Genomic DNA, 24,021 nt, shown 5'->3' on the forward strand with positions numbered 1-24,021 from the left:
CCAATCCTCAAAACAAAGGGGAAAGGCTGCTCCACTCCTTAGACATCCATAGACAGCTATGTTATTACTTGGACAGAACAAAGCCTTTCAGGAAATCAGAACAGCTTTTTGTGTCCTATGCTGTAGGAGCTCAAGGGAAGCCAGTTACCAAACAGACAATTTTAAAATGGATAGGCCACTGCATACGGTTTTGTTACTCCTATCATGGAAAATCTGTCCCTACAGGCATCAGATCCACTCCACCAGGGCCACAGCTACCTCTACAGCCTTCCTCAGAGGAGTTCCTACCAAAGATATTTTGGAGGCAGCCACTCTGAGTTCTGTGCATACCTTCACAAAACACTACCACCTGCCTTTATATTCCAAGACTAGAGCAGGCTTTGCCACTGCTGTGCTGCAGGGCATTCTGGCTGCTCCCAGTCCCACCTAGTGCCTACCACCCTCTGCGTACCTTTGGGATTCTACCCATCTGTGATTACTGCAGCTGTATGCATGATGAGCATAGTACAGTTTTGTACCTACCATAAATGTAGATGTTCGAGTGCTAATACAGCTGCAGTACAGGATGTCCTTCAAGGATGCATCTGCAGTCCTTACAAATGGGTTGTCCTGTCGTCAGGCAGCCCTTCGGTCGGCCGGATTCCAAAGTTTGGGTCTGGCCTCGGCTGGTGTCGCACTTCACCCGACGTCATTGCTGCAGTTATTCGGGTATAAAGGCATCAGCCGATGCCATTTTCCTGAGTCTTTCTTGCCACGTGGCGCCCGAAGCAGAAGCTGTTCGCAAGTGCCGGTCGGTCAGATCCAGAGATTACTACTACCGAAGACTTCTAAAAAGCTAAGTACCCCGTTGGGGACTCTTTCTTGCCTCAGCCGATGTCAGAAAAAGTGAATAACTGTTTAACTTGTGGGAAACAAATACCTCATAAAGATTTCCACTCTTACTGCTTACCTTGTTTAGGCCCAGACCACGACGTAGCAGCTTGTTTAGCCTGTGCTTCTTTTAACCGACAGACGCTTAGACGTCGGTCGGAATTTGCTGAGGAGTTTTTTGGCTCCGATTTTGCTTATATTATGCCGTCGGGTCCTCCGACTTCGCAAATATCTAAAAAGCGCAAGGAAGCGGTTCTTCCTTCAGCCGAAAACTTACCTTCTACCGAGGCCTCTTCCAACCTGGTGGAATCGGCTTCTGAAATCCCACCTGCTGTTGCAGTTTCTCAGGAATTATCTGACACTATTCCCTTGGATATTTCTACCCCTGCACGTGGAGCTGCTAGGCCACCTGCAGCCATGTCCATTAAGGCCTTTGCCAGAGCTAAAGCAGCTAAAGCTACTAAATCTGTGCCTGTTAAGACCCCCTCTCACAGGCCTAGCTCTAGTTCACAAATGCTTAGTCTAGCAGAGGATCTCATTTCTTTAATCCGGGGATCCCAATCTCATCCAGACAGGGCCTCTCACCCACCTCCAGAGAAGAGGCCTAGAGCAGAGCCCCCTGAACCAGTTTCCACAGATGATTCCTCTGATGATTCAGATAATACAGACCCTCCAGAGGCTCCTTTCTCCCCTTATGAAGACTCTGATGCTGAGGAGTCCATCCCTTCTGCCTCTCCGCCTGAGGAATTTTCCTTTGGGGAAACCTTGCATGCTATGAGGGAACAATTTCAGTGGCAGGGCCAGGATTTTTCAGACTCCAGAAAAAGACTTAGAACCTTTTTACATTTACCACAACATAGGCCTTTTGCCATACCTCCAGTTCTTTCTGTTGTAGATGATGCATTTAATGATGCTTGTACTGCTCCTGATTCACTACCTCTGGCCCCTGCTAAGCCCCTCTGGACTACAGGGTCCCGGACACGCATTACCATTTGTATAAGGCTCCTTTTGCAGATCCTGAGACTATCTCCCAGGGACCTAAGGCTGTAGCAGCTACCTCTGCCAAAAACCCCCTCCCCTCTGAAAGGGAATCCAGGTCCTTAGAGAGATGGGGTAAAAAAGTTTACACTTCTGCTACTCTTTCAGCTAGGGCCTTGAACTGTCAATTTCACATGATCCAGTATCAAGAATTTATGCTAGACCAGTTAACCAAAAAGCTGTCCTCAGATGAACCTTTAGACAAAAAATCTGTTCAGGAAATGGTACATAACATTCAGCAAGTCAGTAACCATTCTTTAAAATGCGGCTATGATGCACTGGAGGCTTCCTTTACATCAGCCATGACTGGCACAGTTATCAGAAGGCATGCATGTTAAAAGAGCAGGCCTTACCAGACCATGTCAAATCAAAACTATTAGATGCTCCCATGGACAAGATCAATTTGTTTGGCTCTCCTGCACAACAGGTGCTGAAGAAGATGGAAGAGAAGGCAAAATCGGTCCAAACAGTGAAAGATTTCTTACAGGTCCTACCTCCAAGGTTTAGCAGGAATTGGCCCTCAAAGAATTGGTCCTTTCCAGACTCCTCCAGAGCTCAGAGAGGCAGGAATAGGCGTTCAAGAGGCAGAAGCCAATCCAGGGGTGCCTACAGGGGACGCCAATGGCAGGGTAACAACCAGCGAGGTACAGCCACAGACAGAGCCACCACCACTACTACAGGACAATCACAGTGACTTGGCTCTGGCACCGCCTACCAGGGAACAACTACAAGCACCCTTAGGCGGGAAGCTAGCTTTATTTTCAAAAAACTGGCATTACATCACAAGAGACAAGTGGATTTTGCAGACAATAGACCAAGGTTACAGGTTTCACTTCCATACTCTACCAGGGAAGAGAGGAATGCCAAACCTACCTCCAAATCAAAAGGCAGAAACTCTAAAACAAATAACTCCATTATTACAGATGAGAGCTGTGGAAAAGGTACCATTTATGGAGCAAGGAAAGGGATTTTACTCCAGACTCTTCCTGGTACCAAGAAAAGAAAGCAAATGGAGACCTATTCTCGACCTGTCCGCTTTAAACACATTCCTCATTGTTCCAAAATTCAAAATGCTGACCCTACAGCAGCTTCTTCCCATGCTGGGCAAGGAGTCTTGGCTGGTAACTCTAGATCTCAAGGAGGCATACCTGCACGTCCCCATACGACCAAATTGCAGAAGATACCTCAGATTTCTTGCAGGATCAGAGCATTATCAATTCTCAGCATTGCCCTTTGGCTTATCTACTGCGCCCAGAGTGTTCACGAAATGCCTGGCATCAGTAATTGCTCATTGCAGGCTTCAGGGAATCCAAATCTACCCTTACCTGGACGACTGCCTGATACAAGCGGACAACAAAAACAAGCTAGCAGAAGACTTGAAAAGGGTCATTTACCTACTACAAGCCCTGGGATATACAGTCAATATAAAAAAGTCAAGGCTGAAACCATCCCAAAGGAAAACCTTTTTGGGTGCGGAGCTGGACACATCGAAACAAATGGCATTCCTAACAGTAGAAAAACAGGAGCAACTCCCTCTCTACTTCTTGGCATTAACAAAGCAGAACCATCTAACAGCAAGAAAAGTCCTGCAAGCCTTGGGCTTCATGGCATCCTGCATAATATTGGTCCCACATGCCAGACTGCATATGAGAAAGTTACAGTGGTACCTAAGGAATTTATGGTCTCAACACAAGCACAGCCTAGAAACCCAATTTCCAATAATACCATGCCTGAAGCAAGAATTCCAATGGTGGGCTCAGGCCTGTCAATCAAACAAAGGATTGCCCTTCCACAGCACTCAACCAAGCCAAACCATCACAACGGATGCCTCAGACCTCGGTTGGGGGGCCCACATGCTGGACAAGTGCATACAAGGTTTATGGACTCAAGACCAGCTGCACCTACACATAAACCTAAAGGAAATGCTGGCAGTAAAACTGGCAATTCAGACATTCAGACCATTTCTTCGACAGGGTCAATTGATGATAAGGACAGACAACACCACAGTTATGTGGTACATCAACAAGCAGGGAGGCACACATTCGTACCCTCTATGCCGGATGGCACTGGACCTCTGGAATGTGGCCCTGAGTTACAACATTCAGTTACAAGCAATTTTTGTACCAGGAAAAGAAAACATTCTAGCAGACATATTAAGCAGGACTACCACGGATGCCCATGAATGGATGCTGCATCCGGACATCTTCAAAACCATTACAAGAAAATGGGGACTCCCAGACATAGACTTATTTGCATCCCCACGCAATCACCAACTAAAGAAATTCTGCACCAGAACGTACCACCCACTTGCTTGGAAGGTGGACTCCCTATCTTTCAGTTGGAAAAACCTGACAGCATATGCATTCCCTCCACTTCCTTTGATGCACAAGGTGCTATTGAAGATCAAAGAGGACTGTCCAAGGATCATTCTGATAGCTCCAGACTGGCCAAGACAACATTGGTACCCATTACTGAGGAGCATGTCTCGGGAACAAATATGGCCCCTACCTCTAGTTCCCTTGCTGTTATCTCAGAACAACTTCAACACCCTGCATCCAAACCTGAAAACTCTGCAGCTGACTGCCTGGAACATTGCATAAGACAAATTAACCCAAATTTATCCCAAAGGGTTAAAGACATTATCTTGGAAGCTCGCAGACCCTCAACAAGGAAAAATTATTCAGCAAAATGGAAAAGATATATCATTTGGAGTACTACAAAAGGAGAAGATGTGTCACTCGCAAACATAGCCAACATCCTGGAATACTTGGCAGAGCTCTTCCACAAAGGCCTGTCCTATTCTTCCATTAAGATTCATGCATCAGCTATTTCAGCAGAATACGACTTGGATCCTCCAGTCTTCTCACATCCTCTGCTCAGGCAGTTTCTGAGAGGAATTAAAAATGTAAAACCACCTAGGAAGCCACCATTACCTGCATGGGACTTGAACTTTGTGCTAGAAAAATTGACACTACCTCCTTTCGAACCAGCAGCAACAGCACAATTACAATACTTATCATGGAAAACTGCTTTCCTGCTGGCAATCACTTCAGCAAGAAGGGTATCTGAGCTACAGGCATTAATGGCAGTACAGCCCTTTCTGATCTTCCATCAAGATAGTGTGTCCATGAGAACAAATCCTACTTTTATGCCTAAGGTGGTCTCCAGAGTATCTTTAAATCAGGCTATCCACCTACCTACATTCTTCCCCAATCCACAGAACAGGGGAGAAAGACTGTTGCATACCTTGGATGTACATAGACAATTACGCTACTACCTGGACAGGACCAAGGGCAATAGAAAAACTGACCAGCTACTGGTAGCATATGCAACAGGAATGGAAGGAAAAGCAATTTCAAAACAGACAATCTCTAAGTGGATAGGAAATTGCATTAGATTTTGTTACTCTTACCATGGAAAGAAAACTCCAGAAAACATCAGGCCTCACTCCACAAGAGCTACAGCCACTACCACAGCTTTTCTACGAGGAGTGGCTACCAAAGACATTTTAGAGGCTGCTACTTGGAGCTCCGTGCATACATTTGCCAAGGATTATAATTTACCTTTATACTCTAGATCCCGAGCAGGTTTTGCCACTGCTGTTTTGCAAGGGATCTTAACTACACCATCATTTTATTCTTTCCTCCTCCCCCAGTTTGGCTATGGTATTCTACCCATTTGTAAGGACTGCAGATGCATCCTTGAAGGACATAGTACAGTTTTGTACCTACCATAAATGTAGATGTCTGATAGGAATGCATCTGCAGTCAGGATTCCCCACCCTCCTTCCCCTCTGTGGTACTCCTAGGGTATTTGCCCATCTCATAGCTAGCTGGGGGAATCTATTATGGTGTATTTGTTTGTATATATGTACATACATGCTTATTTTGTGTTTGCTCTCTACTATTTGGAATCATTGGCATTTATCCAAATTTAGCCTTCTAGAGGGCACCTGGCATCTGGGGCAAGAAACACTGAGGAAAATGGCGTCGGCTGAGAAATTTATACCCGAATAACTGCAGCAATGACGTCGGGTGAAGTGCGACACCAGCCGAGGCCAGACCCAGACTTTGGAATCCGGCCGACCGAAGGGCTGCCTGACGACAGGACAACCCATTTGTAAGGACTGCAGATGCATTCCTATCGGACATCTACATTTATGGTAGGTACAAAACTGTACTTTTCCCTCCCTCCTTCCCCTCTTGGTAAAGGACTAGTGGCTAACACCTCCTCATACTACCTAATTTGGGTTATCCTCCTATGGTGTATTTGCTTGCAACTACTGTTTTTTGATTACATTACATTGCATTGCTTGAATATATCTATATATATATATATATCTATATAATTTATGTATTGCCTTCCTTCTGGGGGCACCTGACATCTGGGGCAAGAAAGACTGAAGAATATGGTGTCGGCTGTGTCTTGTATACCCCTGTTGCACTGACGTCAGGAAAGAGGGTGGCGACAACCGACCTAGACTTTGGAATTTGGCCGACCGAGGACCCGCCTGACGGCAGAGAACCCATCTGTGATTACTGCAGCTGTATTGGCACTCGAACATCTACATTTATGGTAGGTACAAAACTGTACTTTACACTCCCACCTTCCCCTCTTTTTACCTGGGTTTTATCTATAGCTCCCTGTTTATACAATCTCTATGATGTATTTCTACATGGTGTATTTGCTTACAGCTGTAGCTATTGTTTTCTACTTATGTAATTTACTTAGGATTATGTATTGCCTTCCTATTTGGGGGCACCTGACATCTGGGGCAAGAAAAACTGAAGAAAATGGCGTTGGCTGCCTCTTTTATATACCCCTGTCGCACTGACATCAGGGAAGAAGCGACAGCAACAGACGCTGGACCAAGACTTTGGAACTCGGGCCGACTGCTTGACTGCCTGACTGCAGATAACCCAAGTGTGATGACTGCAGCAGTGTGAACACTCGAACATCTACATTTATGGTAGGTACAAAACTGTACTTTCCTAAAGGTTTGCTTTCATTTCAATACCCTACAGGTCTTATTCCTGCTCTGACTTCCATTTAGAGCTTATCAAGTTTTTTGACAAACAAGGGTTTGATTTAATGAACATTATGGTCAAACATTATTCGGCTTTCATTGAGACTTTAACAGCTGAGGTTTCAGTGTTGGACAACGAGATCACAAGTGATTGCGAGTTTGCTAGATGTAAATTTGATTATGCTAGAATTTTTTCTAGCATCGACCAGCTTACTGAGAGACTTAAAAGTAATAAAATCAAAAAATTAAAATGGGACAAGTCAGCATATGATGACGTCACAGCTTATACTCGGCCATCGCCGTCACAAGTATGGTCATCAAATGGACATGGGCCTGAAGTTCATAATGATTCTAACAATGAGTTTGTCTCATGTGTCTAATGACCAAGCTTTTGATAATACTGACATGCCAAGACGTAGCGAACATATTCGCAATTTGAACAACAATGCTAACACTAGACCTAGTAATAATTATAATAATCAAAATTTTCACAATGGCAATCAAATGGGGAATGTTTTGAAACAGAAAAAGTTCCAGAAATCAAGGAACAGACAACGCAACAAATGGAAACATTAACAGACAATTTAAATTTGACTTTTAATGTTTTAACTAATTCTGCTGGTGATTTCAATGTTTTTAATTGATCACGGATTGTGGTTGACCCAGCAGTAGTGGAGTTATTATCTAAAGGTAATACATTTGTTCCTAGTAGGCATGTCAACCTAGCTAGGACTATTATGGATCTGAAATGCTTTGTTAGAAAACTTAATTTGACTGTACTATTAGGTACTTCAAATGAGTTAGACAACAAGTTCATTATTCCTAGTGTGTATAACCCTTCACTCAACCATGTACTGAACATCTTTGAAAATATATGTGAATTAGATTTAAGGCATATATTACAATTTAATGGTAGGTTTGTTAAGAAAAATGTGACTTATGATGAAATGTCAGCATTCCATGATTTGAGATGATTGAATGTTAGAGTGATTAAAACTGAACAATGGTGGAGGTTTAGCCATTTTTGATCAAGTTGATTACAATAATAGAATGAAGTCATTATTAGACAGTGATGCTTATGTTAAGGTTTCCCTTAATGAGCTGAATATAGCTCAAAATCGTATTAAGGGTTACCTTAATGACTTGTTTATTGAGGCTAAAATAGATATAAATACATACAACTATATAATGGTGTCCTTCCCAAAGGTTTTGGCTATGTTCGGTATACCTAATGTTCATAAAAATGTCCAAAACCCGCCATTGAGACCTCTTATTGATAGTAGAGGGTCAATCACTTACCCTAGTGCGAAGGTTGTTGACACTATATTACAAAAGTACCTTAAGTCCAAGCCGCAAGTATGTAAAGATTCTTGGACATTTCTAGGTAACATGAATGATTTAGAATTCAGCAAAAACAACAACTTTTTAACAATTGATGTCAAGGATCTCTACACTTCTATTCCACATGAGGAGAGTGCGAGTTTAATGTTGAAATCTAAAGGGGCACCGGAACAAGAAATTAGATTAATAGAAGAATTGCTTGACATTATTCTTACCAATAGCTATATTACGTTTACAAAATATGGGTGTAGCTATGGGTTGGCCATGTGATGCCAGTTTGGCAAAGTTGGTTTTAGCTTACTGGGAGAGAAATAAAATTCAAGGCAACTGTAGTGATGATGTGACCTTTTAATAATAACTGGTAATGACACTTAACGAAATAATAAAACAGCAATACACGAAACAAAATTATAATCTAGTACACACTAAGCGCTTTCACCCATCCAATCTGTGGGTTTCATCAGAGTAACTTCCATTGTGAATACACTTCCTTAATATAGTGTTCTAATTAAAAATTGTCCACTCAGCCTTAGGCTTGTCATCAAGTCATTCATTTGATTAATATATCTTATTTAAAATCAACGCCTCCTAACTTCTAAAAAATATATGTATATATTATGTACATATTATGTACATATAAAATTACCCTATAATATGTATATAATATGTAATGTATAAAATATATAACACCAACATAGTAAAAAATAAGTATTATACAATTTTACGAAATAATTAAATAAATACATACAGATTATAATTTTGTTTCATGTATTGCTGCTGTTTTATTATTTCATTAAGTGTCGTTACCAGTTATTATTAAAAGGTCACATCGTCACTACAGTTGCCTTGAATTTTATTTCTAAGTTTATTTTTGTTGCGTTCATTATTACTGGGAAAGAGAGTTTATCTTTAATCCTTTACACATGGTGAACATAGACCATTACACCCCTTTTTTGGATGACATATTCATTGTTTTCCGTGGAGACTTTGGACAAGCAAGTGCCTTTGTTGACTATTTAAATAGCACAACAGAATTTCTGGAGTTTACCTTTAACTACAGCACTGATTCAACTGACTATTTAGATATTAAGTTAACTAAAGATGTAGTTAACTCTAAACTTATTTCTAATATTTTTAGAAAAAAGACCTATTGCAATTCTTTTTTGCACTTCTCTAGCGCTCATCTTTTTTCATAGAAGCGCTCTATTGTTAAGGGACAGCTAATAAGAGCAGCGAGAATAGTATCCCTTGAGCCTGATTTTATTACTGAATGTACATTTTTAAGTAATATGTTTCAGAAACAAGGCTATCTGATTGATTTAATCAATGATTTAGTGGAGGAAGTGCAATATAAAAGAAAAAACAGAGTGATTTCCCTTATTTTACATAAAGGGGGTTGTGTTTTGAATGTTCTGGATATATCTATTAATACAATGAATATACTGTCTGTACAAAACATAACATTGTCTCAAATGAGCACCTCACTCAGTTATAAGTCCAGTTTTATCACTACCTTTAATTGGGATAGTTCATCAGTTTCCCATATTATATACAAAAATTGGGAATTAATAGTCAACCATAAATTCTTAGGAAAATTGGGCTCTTCACCTAAAATTGTGTTTAGAAGAGGATGTAATCTTAAGGATATGTTGAACAGTAAACACTTAAGTGGTTAAATAGGAAAGCTGGTATGTCACCTTGTGGTATGTATAGATTTTGTGGACTGATTGATTCAGGAAGGGCATTTACCATTAATGATAAGAAATAACTCAATTTTAAGTTGACATGTAATTCTAGATGTGTAGTGTATATAGCTACGTGTAAATTCTGCACAGCATTCTACGTAGATAAAACCGAATGTAGATTGCGTGACAGAATATACGAACATGTGTATGCCATTGATAGGAACAAAATAGACAATGCCCTGGCAAGACATTCTCAAATGACTGGAGGACACACATTTACTTTTAAAGCAATTGATCAAATACAAATGGATGTAAGAGGTGGCCCTACAACATTGCATTTAGAAGAGCTGGAGTTATATTGGCAGTTAACTTGAAATGCATTTCATAACCCAGGACTAAATGAAGCATACAATATTTTGTGCCTGTTAAAACTTAAAAATTTAAACAGGTAAAATATATAATTATTATAAAATAATGTTTGTTAGAACTATAGGTATATGTTGGTGTATTTTTATTCCTGGAATTGTAGTTTAAATAATGTTAGTAATTGTGTCAGCATGCAATTATGTTATAATTTACTTTACATGGTTTTTAACATTGAAGTATATGATGAAACATTTTTTTTATTCACAGTATCTCTTTAATCCTATGTAGTAGGAAACTTAATTGCATAGTATTGGTGAATACCCACTCTGATGGTTGATTTATTGTTGTCACATGGTATTTGAACATGTAATTTAAATGTGGATTCTTGAATTTAATGTTATCTGTAGACGTTATTGTATTTACCATAATGAAAAGCGCTTCATTAAATTATTTGGATTACTGTGGATTACTAGTTTCTGCTTGTGTTTGGACTGGTTTCTACTTTGCCATAGAACTTTATTCCTTGTTAATTTTATATTTTTTATCAGTTTACTTGTGTGTAATACTGTTGGCCACCTGTTCTGCACATGTTTGGGTCCTACCCTTTAGGTTACGTACATAGCTGTAAAAGGCTGTATAGTTATCCTTGGCAGTACTTGCTAGGTTTCTGTCAAAGGAGCTCTTTGAGGTTTTGACAAGTCTTATTTGCTTGTTAATGCTGAGGAGGGTGCTTTTCCATGACTGGGTCCTTGACTTTGTTTTCTTGGACAGCATTTCTTTGCATTTATTGTAGAGTTTCTTGATGCTGGAAGTCCAGTATGGCAGCTCGATTTTACTTTGGGGTCTGGCTTTGATTCTGTCTGGTACAGTCAAGTTTATACACTTACGCAAGTGCTTGTACAGGGCTTTAGTGTAAGTTTTGGCATAGTTACCATTTTCAGCTTGGGATGGGGCTTGGAATGCATTTATGACTTCACCTAGGAGAAAATAGTTTGCCTTGATGAAACTTTTTAGCCTGATTTCACCCTTTGTGAGTTCTGGTGTTAGTGTCAGTTTGAAGGTGACTGATTTGTGGTCAGTTTTAACTAAAACACTGAATAAGGGGATATACGGGCTTCTAACATATCTTGGTAGCTCATGGACTTTAGACCTGTGACCTTAGTTGTTGAGAACCTTTGAAGTCTTTGCAAATGGTTAATGTTTAGTGAGGTATATCCCAAAATTGACTAATCTAATTGGCTTTATCAATAGTAAAAGGGAGTGATTACTTTTTTAGACCTCACTGATAGTTCTTTGGCATTTAGCTGAGCTAAATAAAAAGATGTCCTGCCAACTGTTATGCACTGGTCTGAAGAGGGAAGCTATCAACCCAAGTACCTATGTACCTAACTACATACTCTCTTTATAGAGGTGTGTTGCCCTAGATGGTATTATGGGAGGGGTTATCTTAAACAAAAGTGACGATACTACACCTTTTAGCATTTACTGCAAGCCCATTTTAATGTACCAAAAGTTTACTAGGGAGAGTTCTCTGGAGGGTTTGTAAATTGTAAGGTGAATTGATGACAACTTCCTAGTTCTTCTGTAAACTTTGTAAGTAAGGGTTTTTGGCTCCCTGCCTGGAGATTTGAGAGTTAAATGCCAAAAGGGAGAATTTCTAATACTGAGCCTGAGGGGCGATATTGTACTTGAGGGCCTCACCAGTTTGTTGCGCGCAGAAGTGGACGTGTCTCAAATTGAGTGACAGATGCAGTGGACCCGGGCTGTGCAATAGTCTGTAAATTACAAAAAACTGGCCTGTGATGGTCCTATTTTCAAAACAATTTCACTGTGCGGTGTCAAACAGAACTAATTCAGGAAGTTTTATAAAACATCAATACTCGGTGACTTTTACAAGTATAGCTGTATTAATCACTATTATAAGTAAGCCAGACTTCATGCTACGTTTTCAAAAGTGTTATCTATTACATTTACCTTTATATATATATATATATATATATATATATATATATATATATATATATATATATATATATATATATATATATATATATATATACAACGGTCTAAAAAGAAAAAAAAATGTGGTACGAATGTGTGTGTGTGTAAGCTGAAATAACCAGTAATAAAAGAAGTGGACATAAGACCGTATAAAGAAAGTACCACAGTCTTACCTAAAGCTTCCTCCTTGGGGTCACAACGTGGTGCACAGTGTGCTATAAAATAACTGTATTCAGAATAAGCACAGATGTAATCATTTTTTGGTGATATTGTACTTGTAAGGACTCCCCATGTGAAAGTATTTTTCTTTTACATTTTGTTGTACATTCAGAGGGAATATATATTCATGAATGACATATCACGGGCGTGGGTTTTGGGTGGGGCTTGCTACTGCGCATCTGATGAGGCCCTTAAGTATATCATCGCCGCCTGAGGAACACTGCTGGTCATTTTCATAGTTTCTGCTGAAGCACCTGCAACTTGAACTGTGTGTGTTATGTCTGTCAACCACTTTGCTATCCAACTTGCTTATTACCGCTTGCAATATATGCCTTGATTGTTTTTAAATCATTTAGCTTTTGTATGGCCAGGTCAAGGAATGCCATGAGCACTGCATAGCCACCATCTACAATCTCAGAAGCCCTTTTGATGTGATTTACTTGATTAATTGTATAGGATCTGCATTTCACAAAGCCAAACTGTTGGGAGTTAAATCTAATAAGGTTTTTTGTCCCAGTCTATGGTCAATTACAGTGCAACAGCTAAACAAATGTCTGATACTCCATGCCTTGTCTGAGTTCTTACTAAAGCTCTTGAGGTATAATACAGGAATTGCAATATGAAATGGTAGAAAAACATAGTTATGGCCTATTTAGATAGTGTCAGGGGAGAGAAATTAATTGATGTTAGGAAGCGAGTGAAAAAGGCCGAGTAAGGAGGTTTAAGGTATGAACAGGAATATGATTTTTTCATGGAGTCCAGCAAGAACAGAGGTTTATTTTGGCTAGGAGGTATTTCTGAATGTTTTTAAAGGACTGGAAGGATAGAGATATTTTTTTACACTCCATATTTATACTGGTCATAGATGCTTCTAATGCTTGCTTTGTCTTGTTACAGAAATTAGTGCTGTGCCCATTACCCTGGAGTTCTCCCATTTTTTTGAGCATTACTCAGGCTGTGGAAGTAGGACTTTTTCTGTTTGTTGTTTTTCAGGACTGAGGCATCTGAGCTGTCTTCAGCGGTCCTCTAGCTCATTCCACCTTGCACTGTCTTATCCATTGATTTTCATCTCAAATCATAGAGTACCAATCATGAAGGGTAGGTGATAGGAGTTTTAAGCTGTATCAGTTGATCTCCAAGATGATTATTTTTGATAGTTCAGTAACACCTGTGCTCCTAGGTCATGCAGGTGTGCAGTATATTGTGTTAGAAGTGGGGTGCCATTTTTTTATTGATTTGCAGAAGGGTGCTCGGTGACCAGGAAGCAAACTGGTTACTACAACTAACACATCCACTTTTGTCACTGCATCCATATGTCTTCATGGATGTGCTTGTCCAACTCTGAGGTTATGAAGTTTTTTAAAAGCCAAACTTAAAGGATAAACCTTCTGTATGACCCCTCAGAGGCTTAATATTTTCTTGATTTGCAAGCTTGGGTTATGTTTTTCTCTCTGCTGTCCTGTAATATTTTTGTGCTACTGCTGCTTTTCTTGCAGGTTTTCCTGGTAGGCAGAAACTTGGGAAGGATTTTTCCCCAGAATTTCTCAGTTGTGAACTCTTAATGGTAAAAGCGGACGTTCAGCCTTAGAGTTTGGGAATGTTTTTCTGCCAGAGTAGATGGGATTTAAATTACTTTGCATGTTAATACCAATGTAGACAAATTATGGAAAACAGTATTGCAGTAGATTTTCAAGTGTTTACAGGTTTTATTTTGTTGCTGTCTTAAATTCCTTCTTCAGCAATTCTGATTGGCTTATTAATGCCACTTTTCTTCGCCTGTTAATCTATTTTGCCTTTTTGTTGCCATATTAGTGCAGTTTCCACATTTTTCAAACTTTGTCTTATTTGAAGCCTTCTGTAGTGTTTTATGTTTTTGACAGACAGATGATTTTGACTCCCATACCTTGGTCTTTCTTGCCCCCCCCCCCCCACACACACAAAAAAAAAAAAAAACACATCCATCTTGAAATACCTTTGTTAGTTTGACTCAGTAGTTTGAGAGGGTAATTTGTCTTTGCATCCACTATACTAATATTTCAAGTTGACTGAGAACAAGATCAGACAACTTTTTTTGTTGGGTTTGTCACTTGGCATTTGCCTTAAACATAACAGCTGTTCTGTAGCACTTGTGCCTTAATAGGAGTTGTGCTTTTCCTTGTCTGTAAGCACTTATTGTTCCAGTTGTGTATCAGTACATGTCTGAGTGGGATGTGGGATTCTGTGACTTTATTTTGCAGTAGTTCTGGATTAAATTAGATTGGGTAGCTGAGCAGGAGAGGAGAGTGCGTGTAAGAGCAGAGAATACACTTGGTAAAAGAGCATGTGCAAAGATTGGTCTTTTTGTAAAGCTAAGTGACTGCAGCGAATGGCTTGTGCTGTTTTATTTGGGCAGTGCAGCCTGTAGTGAGTGGCAAACCTTAGACCATGTTGTAACACTGCACTAGTTGGGACTTTCGGTGGATCATTGATTACCTTTCTCACCAGAGGTGAGGACAGTCTCACTCTGAGCGATGAATTTTGGCTTTGCATCTAAAAATTTAGAAAAATAAAAATTATAAGGATATTATGTACAGAATTTTTCACTGTTATAACAAAAGTACCTTTTATGGCTTTAATGAAGGATACAAGTAATGGAAACTACTCATTGCAAGTTGCTGGAAAAGCTCGAACAGATTTGAGAAGTGAAGAAAACTGGAAACTGTATATGGATTCTGTAGTAGCCATGTGAAAGATATGCTGATGTGTATTGCAGAAAAACTGGATAAGTAAGTGTGGAGTATAGCTGCAAAAATGTCATTTGTTCAAGATTCAGAAAGAAATTTAAACATCTGGTTGAAGTAGAGTGGGGAGAAAATAGTATTGTTAGAATTTTTTTGTCTCTGAGATGTATTTTAATTTCCTTCCCCATTCATGGTTCTGAAGTTTAATTGTAATTGATTTTTTTTTTACATATTAAGTTTATGAATTTTAAATAAAAAGCCCACTCTCTTTTCAATAGGTGGCCTGGGATCCTTTATATCACCATTTCACGTAGATGGGACCCCAGTGTAGTGGTTGATTTGAAGGAAGGCAGTACTGGACTGCATTAATCCCCCCAGACCAAGTGTAGTGTCAGGTTTTGGAAGTGTAATTTTGTTACTGTATTAAACTGGGCATACTTGTGTATTTTTTGTTGTTGTGACTCCATATCTATCCTTTCCCTGAATATTCTGGGCAGTACTTGCGCAGTTTTGTCGTTGACTCCATATTTACCCTTGACATGGAGCAATGGCACTTCACAGCCTTCTCCTGATTTTCTTACACTTGAAGTTGTGAAATTAAATAAGCAATGTGTTTTTAAAATGAGTGGGGATTTAATATAGCTAGAAAAGTAAAAAAACATGGTCATAGGTCTGGAAGAGAAAAGGCAAAAACAGAGAGATCATGTTGTTTTTGTTTATTTTTTCTTCAGAAATTGATTCACCATCAAATTTTCACATTATCAGTACAACACCATCATCTGTCCATTTTGGATGGCAACCACCTCGCACCAAAATCACCAGTTATAACATACAGTATGCAACAGATGGAGGTGAGCTTCAGGATCTGTATCCAAGGCCTTCTGCAGAACAAATAAAGGCAAACCTTACAGGTATGTTTTGCACTTTGTCACAGTGACCAATTGTAACTCTAGAAATGCATTTGTAGAGAGTGCACTCATTACAGTTAAACATGTATTGGCAGAAGTCTGGTGGAGTGTTACAGATATTGCACAGGAAACCACTTTAGAGCCCCACCCCATCCCCAGATTACAGTAAGCTAGACTGATATGAGAACATATTAAAAGCTGAATTTTTATGCTGCTCTTTCCATTTGTTGTATTGTACTCTTATAAGCACACTGTTTATCTGATAAGTGAAAGGGCTGAACTTTTTGGAGGTATTAATCTAGATTACTGCTAGAAAGTGATATGGAATGCTGAGGAAAGTGAAATCTGTTTGGTGAGCAGATGTTTACAGATGAGCATTTTTTTTGAAGTATTACTGTGCTGTGGTAGCGTTGTCGCCTCACAGTTAGACGTTGCCCGTTCGATTCTCAGTTAGAGCTTCTTCTGTGTGGCGACATGCGTGAATGGGCGTTCCTTCGTTGAAGGTTGTGCATTAGGCCCGGCAAGCCAGCATGTCAAATCTACTGCCAATCATTAGCGGACCGGAGTTCCGCTGTGGCGACCCCTAACTGGGAAAAGCTGAAAGAAGCAAACAAATTGGTTGCAAAATGGGAAAGACATTGGTGTCGGAAAAGGAAAGTCCACCCTCCCTCTTATGATGAGCTCCCCCAAAATAGACACACCAACATGGTCTTAGCCTATAATCGGTGATTGACCAGAGATCTGTCATGGTAAACAGATTCAATATACATTCAAAGTATGAATTCATTATTTTCTCATTTAGAATATAATGAAATGCTCATAGCATCAGCCATCCTGCTCTCCAAGTAATTAATACAGTGTTGCAACAATTATGTGCATCTATTTGTATTAATTGACAGGGCTTTTATTTGTACAAAAAAGGAAGTAGCTACCATATTTTAATAAATAAGTTTAGTAGCTGATAGTGGAGGAATTCACAACTCTATAATCAAGAAGTGTTCCTTCTAATTTGACCCTTAAAGATTTTCTTCCTATTTCACTTTGGCAGCCAGAGTTCCCCTGAGCTGACAAGCCCTTTATAAAGGGATATCATGGTCTTTTCTTTTTTCTTTTTTTTTTACTTGCAGAGTTCATTGTCTTGATAGAAAATGCAAAATGTTCACCCAATTTAAGGCACCATATAGATCATAAATATGAGCCAGCATAACTGTGAAACAGATTGCCTAGAGGGTATGTGAAGTATTTACATAGTAGTGCTGTCAAGTAGGCTGCACTTCACAAAATGGCTACATTTGTCTTTTAATGGAGGATCAGAAGAATCACTACAGACATAAGTCATTTGGTATTTTAATAATGACATCATCTCTCCGACAGATATTTGGACCAAGCTGATTGCAGGTCTTCTCCAGTAAAGCAGAAATATTCTCAGTCAGCAACCTTCCTTGCTTTTTTTTCATTTATAAAGCATACCCAATTATTGGAATATGCATCTGAAATCAGGAATAAAGTTGGCAGCTAGGTGGGGGGATATGTCCAGACAAGTGATGTAAACATGCCATTTCTTCCATTTACACTGGCAAAGATGGCTGATATTAAACATACAGATCACCTCTGTAGTATTTCTTATCCACAAAACTGCTAAAAGCAGACAAAGCTTCTGTTCAGTGTCCACTGCAAGCATAGCCCTACCTTGGCTAGTGTCATGCCAGCATATGAGGAGATGCCTGCATCATTACTCTTATTCTGTGAAGAAGCTGTCAGTCTTATTTGCTCCCCTCCAGGCTTCAGAAGATATCAAGTGTTTAATTTCTGAACTTTTTTGTGGAATTCAATGTGACTATTGTCTCAGTGTAATATGAGGTTCATCTTATGGTTCAGTGTTGCAGGTCATGACTTTAGAGAGACTGCTACATGGTAAAGGCCAAGATTTGTCCAGACTTTGAGCTGAACACTTTTCCCCTTTGTCAGCACTTTGCATGGTCCTTATTTTTTCTTGATGTGTACATGTATGCAAAAGGGTGGTGTATGATCAATCTTATGGGCTAGGCCATGGCTCAGAAGACTGCATATAAGTACCGTGCTAGGACCTTATTGTATCTCTGTTACTGTAAACTGCTGTTTTTTGTTAGCAATTACCTTCTTGAGAGGGTTTCATACCTCAGAACTGTCCAGATTTTTGCCTCATGTCTTTGGTCTGTTCCTGATAAAATTTGTGTTTTTCTTGCAAACCACTGAGGGTTAGTCACTCAACGAATTACATTTGAATTTCAGACTTCATCATGCCTCTCAACTGTCCAGATTTTTGCCTAGTATTTTTGTTCTGTTTGTCATAAAATTTGTGGTTTTCATGATTTTTTGGAAAATCAGTGACAAATGAGTTCACGAAATGACGGGCATTTTTGTTTCAGACTTCATAACCTTTGGGAAATGCATGATAACACAAAACCTTTTATTCTAGCAACTTCACCAGTTTATAAGAGTGATATTTAAAATTTGTCCCTATTTTTGTCTTTGTCCAGATTTCTTGTGCTAAGAGGTTGAGAAGCTATGAGCTTCATATCTTTCAGAAAATGCATGCTAACACGCATCTGTTATAGCAATTAATAAGAACAATGTTGAAAAGCTGTCCCTGTTTTTGCTGCCACCCCCACCCACCCCAATTATTTTAGGCTTTGCCCAGACTTTTTGCAATAAGAGGTTCAATGGAATGGCAGGATTTTTTTTTTTATCAGCATCTCTTTAGCCTTTCCTGATAGACGTGTCTAGCGTGCCATGAGAGAGTGAAAAATGTATATGCAAAATGTAACCCCCCCCCCAAACAGCCATAAGTTTGTATATTGTCAGGTTTGAATACAATGCTTGTAGAATGTCAGGTTTAGACATGAGACATTCATGTGATATGGGTTGCCCCATAGGCCTACTTGAGCAATAAAAGGCTTGCAGCATACTTGGCAAAGTCTACCATGTCTTTGGAGGGCATTCAGCTAGCCCTTCTCGAAAAAGAGTTGGATACATTCAGGAATCATAAGGAATGGGGCAACTGCACTGTGGATCCGAGGATGCCTGTTCCATGGAGGTGTTCATCTTGCCTTCAGAAATGATGCTTATCTTAACTGAGGTCTGTTGCACCATATGTTTCTCTTGACTGCGCAGCCCTTGGATGAAACATCACCCCTGAACATTGCCATGTTATTAGGTAAGAGGAGGGTGATTTACCTTTGCACATTATAGAGGATAATGCTGACACTTGCCCAGAGTCTGGAAGATAGGAGTGCGCCATCCTTTTCACTCTACCTGTGTATGTATTCGATCCCTGGTGATGTGTAACACTACCAGGAATAGGAAAGCTGGAACTGAATGAAATAACTTATTCAGGTACCACCGCTTGTACATACTGCTTGTGGCTCTGCCACTGAAGAAACCTGCATAATCTCCTTTAAACTGTGTTTATGTATGTCCTACTTTTATTTATTTCCAGATGCAACACTGTATAACCTTTAATCCATCAGCTCCTAGTCACTGTTTACAGCGCATCACTGGGTATGTTCCGCAGACTTCTCTGCCCTTCTTGGTCATTCAGTTTTCCTGCTTAATATCTAACAATGTAGTGCCTGCTCTTCTGAACAATCAACCCTAGTAAACAAGTTCGGTGGTATACTAAGACCACCTCCCCCCATGTCCATTTATTAATTTCCAGTCTGATTACTGGGGATGTCCACTGGGCTCAGGGACCCGTGTTCAGTGGAAGCCTGGGGAGAAAAGCTCCATGTTACAAAGTTTAGATACAGATACAATATAGAAAAGAAGAACAATTTACAATTATGTTTTATGCTAGAGAGCAGGTGTAAATTATTAGGTACATGTTACCTTTAGATACAGACCCAATATTATTAATGAACAACTTAAATTTAACATTTAAATTACATGTTAGAGAGCAGGTGTAAATTCTCAGATACATGGTACAAATTTGATATGCCTATGTCTGTCATTTTCTGAATTCAGTTATTAAAAATTAGCCAGTGATTTGCCAGAAAACCAAAATTTTATGAGGAACATACAAAAAATATAAGGCAAATTTGATATTGTAGAGATATTTCTCTTCTAGTGTAGTGATTTGGCTTGAAGACTAAAGTTACAAAGAAAATGCTTCTTGATTGTTTTAATTGCAGCCGCAGTAACCAGGGTCCAATACAGTATTGAGTCCTGAAGCACTGCATAGTTAAGTTTCATAGTTGGATTGGTCCACTTCTCATGATCCCATGAGGAATTAAAAAAAAAGTTGTACTGGTGTTTTCGAGCCATTCTTTCCACTCTACCTCTGTATACTAATGATTCCTAGTGATGCAAGTGTAACATTAGTAAGAATAGTAAAGCTGGGACTGAATGAAACAACTTAATCAGGTATCAACAACAATGGCCCATAAAAATCTGTAATTGTGAAATATGCCCTTTCATGAATTCTGTACTTCAAAGCTGTACACCCAATCAAACTCTATGCTCTAAAGACAAACATCTGTTAGCTCTGGACAAGACAAAGCTGCAGGACAATCTCTCTACTCCTATTCAGCAACTAAACTGTGGAATGTACTACCCTGTAGACATCCGATCTACCCTAAACCACAGGAAATTTAAATTCAAGCTAAAACTGCTACTTAAGTCAAGCAGCTGTCCCTGTGCAAAACAATATTGATTACTAGCCACTTTATTACAAGTCTAGCATTCCTCTTTTTCCTTTTCTCCTCCTTCCAACATCTTCTGTTGCCCACTTTCTCTTTCAACCATGCCATGTCCCACACCCCCATCAAAATCCTATATCCACTTTATTACTGCTCATACCTATCAATCTCTTAGAGCAAGAAATCTGGATGAAGCCATAAAAATAGGGGGACAAAGGCCTAAAAATAGGGACAGTTTTTAAATATTGCTCTTACAAACTTAGAAAGTTGATAGAATGAGAAGATTTGCATTAGCATGAATTTTCTGATGCATATGAAGTCTGAAACTCAAATGTCTGTCATTGTCTGAATTCAGTCATTAAAAATTAGCCAGTGATTTGCTAGAAAACCAAATTTTTATGAGGAGCATACAAAACAAAATAAGGCAAAACTAATTCTGTGAAAATCTGGACAGTTGAGAGCTGTCTACTACTATAATCTTTTTTTCACAAACTCTTAGTGTGACCCCACACCATTTCATACTCCCATTATCCCAGAACTTTCCATGGTAAACTTAATATGCATGTAGTCTATCACCCATACTTTTTTTTCCTCATAGCTGATTCCTGTAATCTATTCATTATATCCAAAACAAGTATACAGTCTGCCTTATACCTACCTTCATATGTAGATATGTAGAAATGTATATATGTAAATAAAGACAAACCAGAAGAAGTTATCTTTGACTAATGTAGATAAAAATCAAATATACTTTGTCCTTGAACTGTTTTACAAACCATTGCTAAGATGCCACCTGTTTTACATCCATGGCCACTTTTTTTCCAAATTTTGTTAACATATGTACATTATTTGATATACTACTTTCTTATTTTGTAATTGTCATACTATTGTATTTTTATGGAGCTTTTCTCCCCAGGCCTCTGCTGAAAACCCAGTCGGACTTTCCCAGTAACCAAATGTCAAATAAAAATAAATAAATTTCCTCTTGGGTTCCCAAGATCCTGATGGGCACTAAAGAAACTAAGGCCAACTATGTGGCCCAAAGCTCTGTCGAACAGAAGCAGCTTATTGGTAGGTCACCATCATACAGCTGGCACACTTCTTCCTTTTAGGACTGTGCTATGCTGGCTCAGGATGTTTCCAGTTACTGCATAGTTTGCAACTTGATCCATATGAGCTCTCTGCATTGTGGATCAGGCCCTCTAAGAGGAGGAGCACCTTGCTAATGAGAGGCACTAGGACCGGTCATTTGGGGAAAAATATCTAATTCGTAGGGGTATTAGTGTTATGCCCATGCAGCCTCCCCACCCAGAAGAGAGACGTCCAGCTACTGGGGCTTGTGGTGTTCCTTTAGTGCAGGAAGCTATTTTAGATTGGTTTTGATGCTAAACATTTGGAGCCACACTCCCAGCTCCCAACTTGAAGACCTTGACTGACCTGGTAAAACAGGTGAATGAGTCTGTGAACTATTAATAAGTTGATTTCTATAGTTCACAGTTTGGTTTCCTTAGCCTGTCTGCTTACTGTACAACTCTCATCAAGTCACTTAGTGTTTTAGGGTGATTAGGCTAGGCTCTCTAGTGGTTTCTTGGATTGCATGTACTTAGAACCTATAAACATTGGTAGTATGGGTTCCTCACAATTTCCTGCATAAAAATCCTTTTGCAGATTTAGACAAGTGTCCTTGAAATCTGTAAATGGTGCCAGATTGGTTCCAGGATATGTAGTACACTCCGTAATGATGAATAGATTACTTGACGTAATAGTGACAGTGTGTGAATCAGCAGCCCTTCCATTTGGGATTGCCAGACACACATACTAAATTTGTCTCTGTCCCTGAACAGCTATGTGGGATTGCAGGGTGAAAAGCAGACAGCTGCTGACTTTTATTTAGACTTGTTGCAGCTGGGAGGTGGCATTCAAGGCTGCTGATACAGGGGTCACTTCTTAGACATTCATAGCTGAAGAACCCAGTCCATGGCTGATGATGTGAAGGTAATCCATAGAAGACCTTCATGGCTGAGGACCCAGTCCATGCCCAATGATGTGAGGATAATCCATAGGAGACATTCTTGACTGTGGACCAGTCCATGCCCAGAAATGTGAAGGTAATCCATAGGAGAGATGTTCATGCTAAGAAATCAAGTCATGCCCAAAGATGTGAAGGTGCAGCTTCCCATTACCCACCTAGATAGAAAGCGCTGCTATTGGACTTCAAACAGCTGGGTATAGGTGGAAGAGTATGGAACTTGTCAGTTGTCATTCAGTCTTCCCCTGAGTAAATACAACAGGAATTGTCTATCAAAGCATCTTTTTAAACAGAAGGCCAAGGAAAGTAACCCAAAGGTGAAAAGACCTATGAGAAATGACTGTGGGAGCAGGAGGCTAGCAGGAGACAAGGGGCACTCTGGATCCCTCCCCTACCCACAAAACCAAACTCCTCCTATGAAAGCTGGCATTAAGCACCCATTAAGTCCCTCTGTAGGGTCTCACTGATTATCCATTTATGCGGGCAGGCATCCACGAGCTCTGAAGCTGCCTAAAAGTGGAAAAAAGCTCTCTTGTTTTGTCAGTTGCTTGCTTTATCAGGATCACTGTATATGCTGGCAAAGAATGACTGTGAATCAAAAGCTCATTAGCGTAGTGACACTGTTAGCTAATCCATGTTCATTAACATGGTGAGGTAAACAGTAATGATCTAATGCTGCCAGTAGTGTCTTGAGTATTGTAATTAAGTTGAATTGTCATTTGTCTTTCACTTTTTCACATTTTTGCATGCAGCAAAAGCATGTGAACAGTATGTCTGGTCTTTTTTTTGGGGGGGGGGGTTGGTGGGGGCAGATGGGTTGTGTTTTGTGTCAAAGTAACTAATCATAAGACTGACTTCTCTCAGTATGTGTGTGTGCATGCATGCATACATAGTATGCATAGAGGAATTGACAGTCCCCTCTTCCCACACTACTACAGAGGTGTTAAAACTGTCACTGCACAGGGAGACCCTTGCAGAATTTATTCCTCTTGATCGGCAAAAGAATACCCTGAACAAAGGCCTGCAATTTAGTTAGTTTTCTGGCTGTAGCTGGATGTTATAAATATATTGTAAAACAAGGTCTGAGCTAAACATTAGGGTGATTACAAACAGAAAAGCAGCTGTCCTTGTACAGAAAAAGG

At 39.6% G+C, this 24,021-nt stretch overlaps 1 protein-coding gene across 1 annotated transcript in view; it reads left to right on the top strand.

The window, feature by feature from the left end:
* Positions 1-24,021, top strand: part of FN1 (fibronectin 1) — a gene marked incomplete in the record, with an annotated part of 4,425,379 nt that overhangs the window by 3,640,325 nt on the left and 761,033 nt on the right. Inside the window, 1 exon segment of the mRNA XM_044060668.1 lies at positions 15,998-16,177. Within this exon segment, the coding sequence (XP_043916603.1) occupies positions 15,998-16,177 (180 nt within the window).

This window comes from Protopterus annectens, chromosome 2.part0 (assembly GCF_019279795.1).
Source record: "Protopterus annectens isolate FY-2018-M chromosome 2.part0, PAN1.0, whole genome shotgun sequence".
Taxonomy (NCBI): Eukaryota; Metazoa; Chordata; order Ceratodontiformes; family Protopteridae; genus Protopterus; species Protopterus annectens.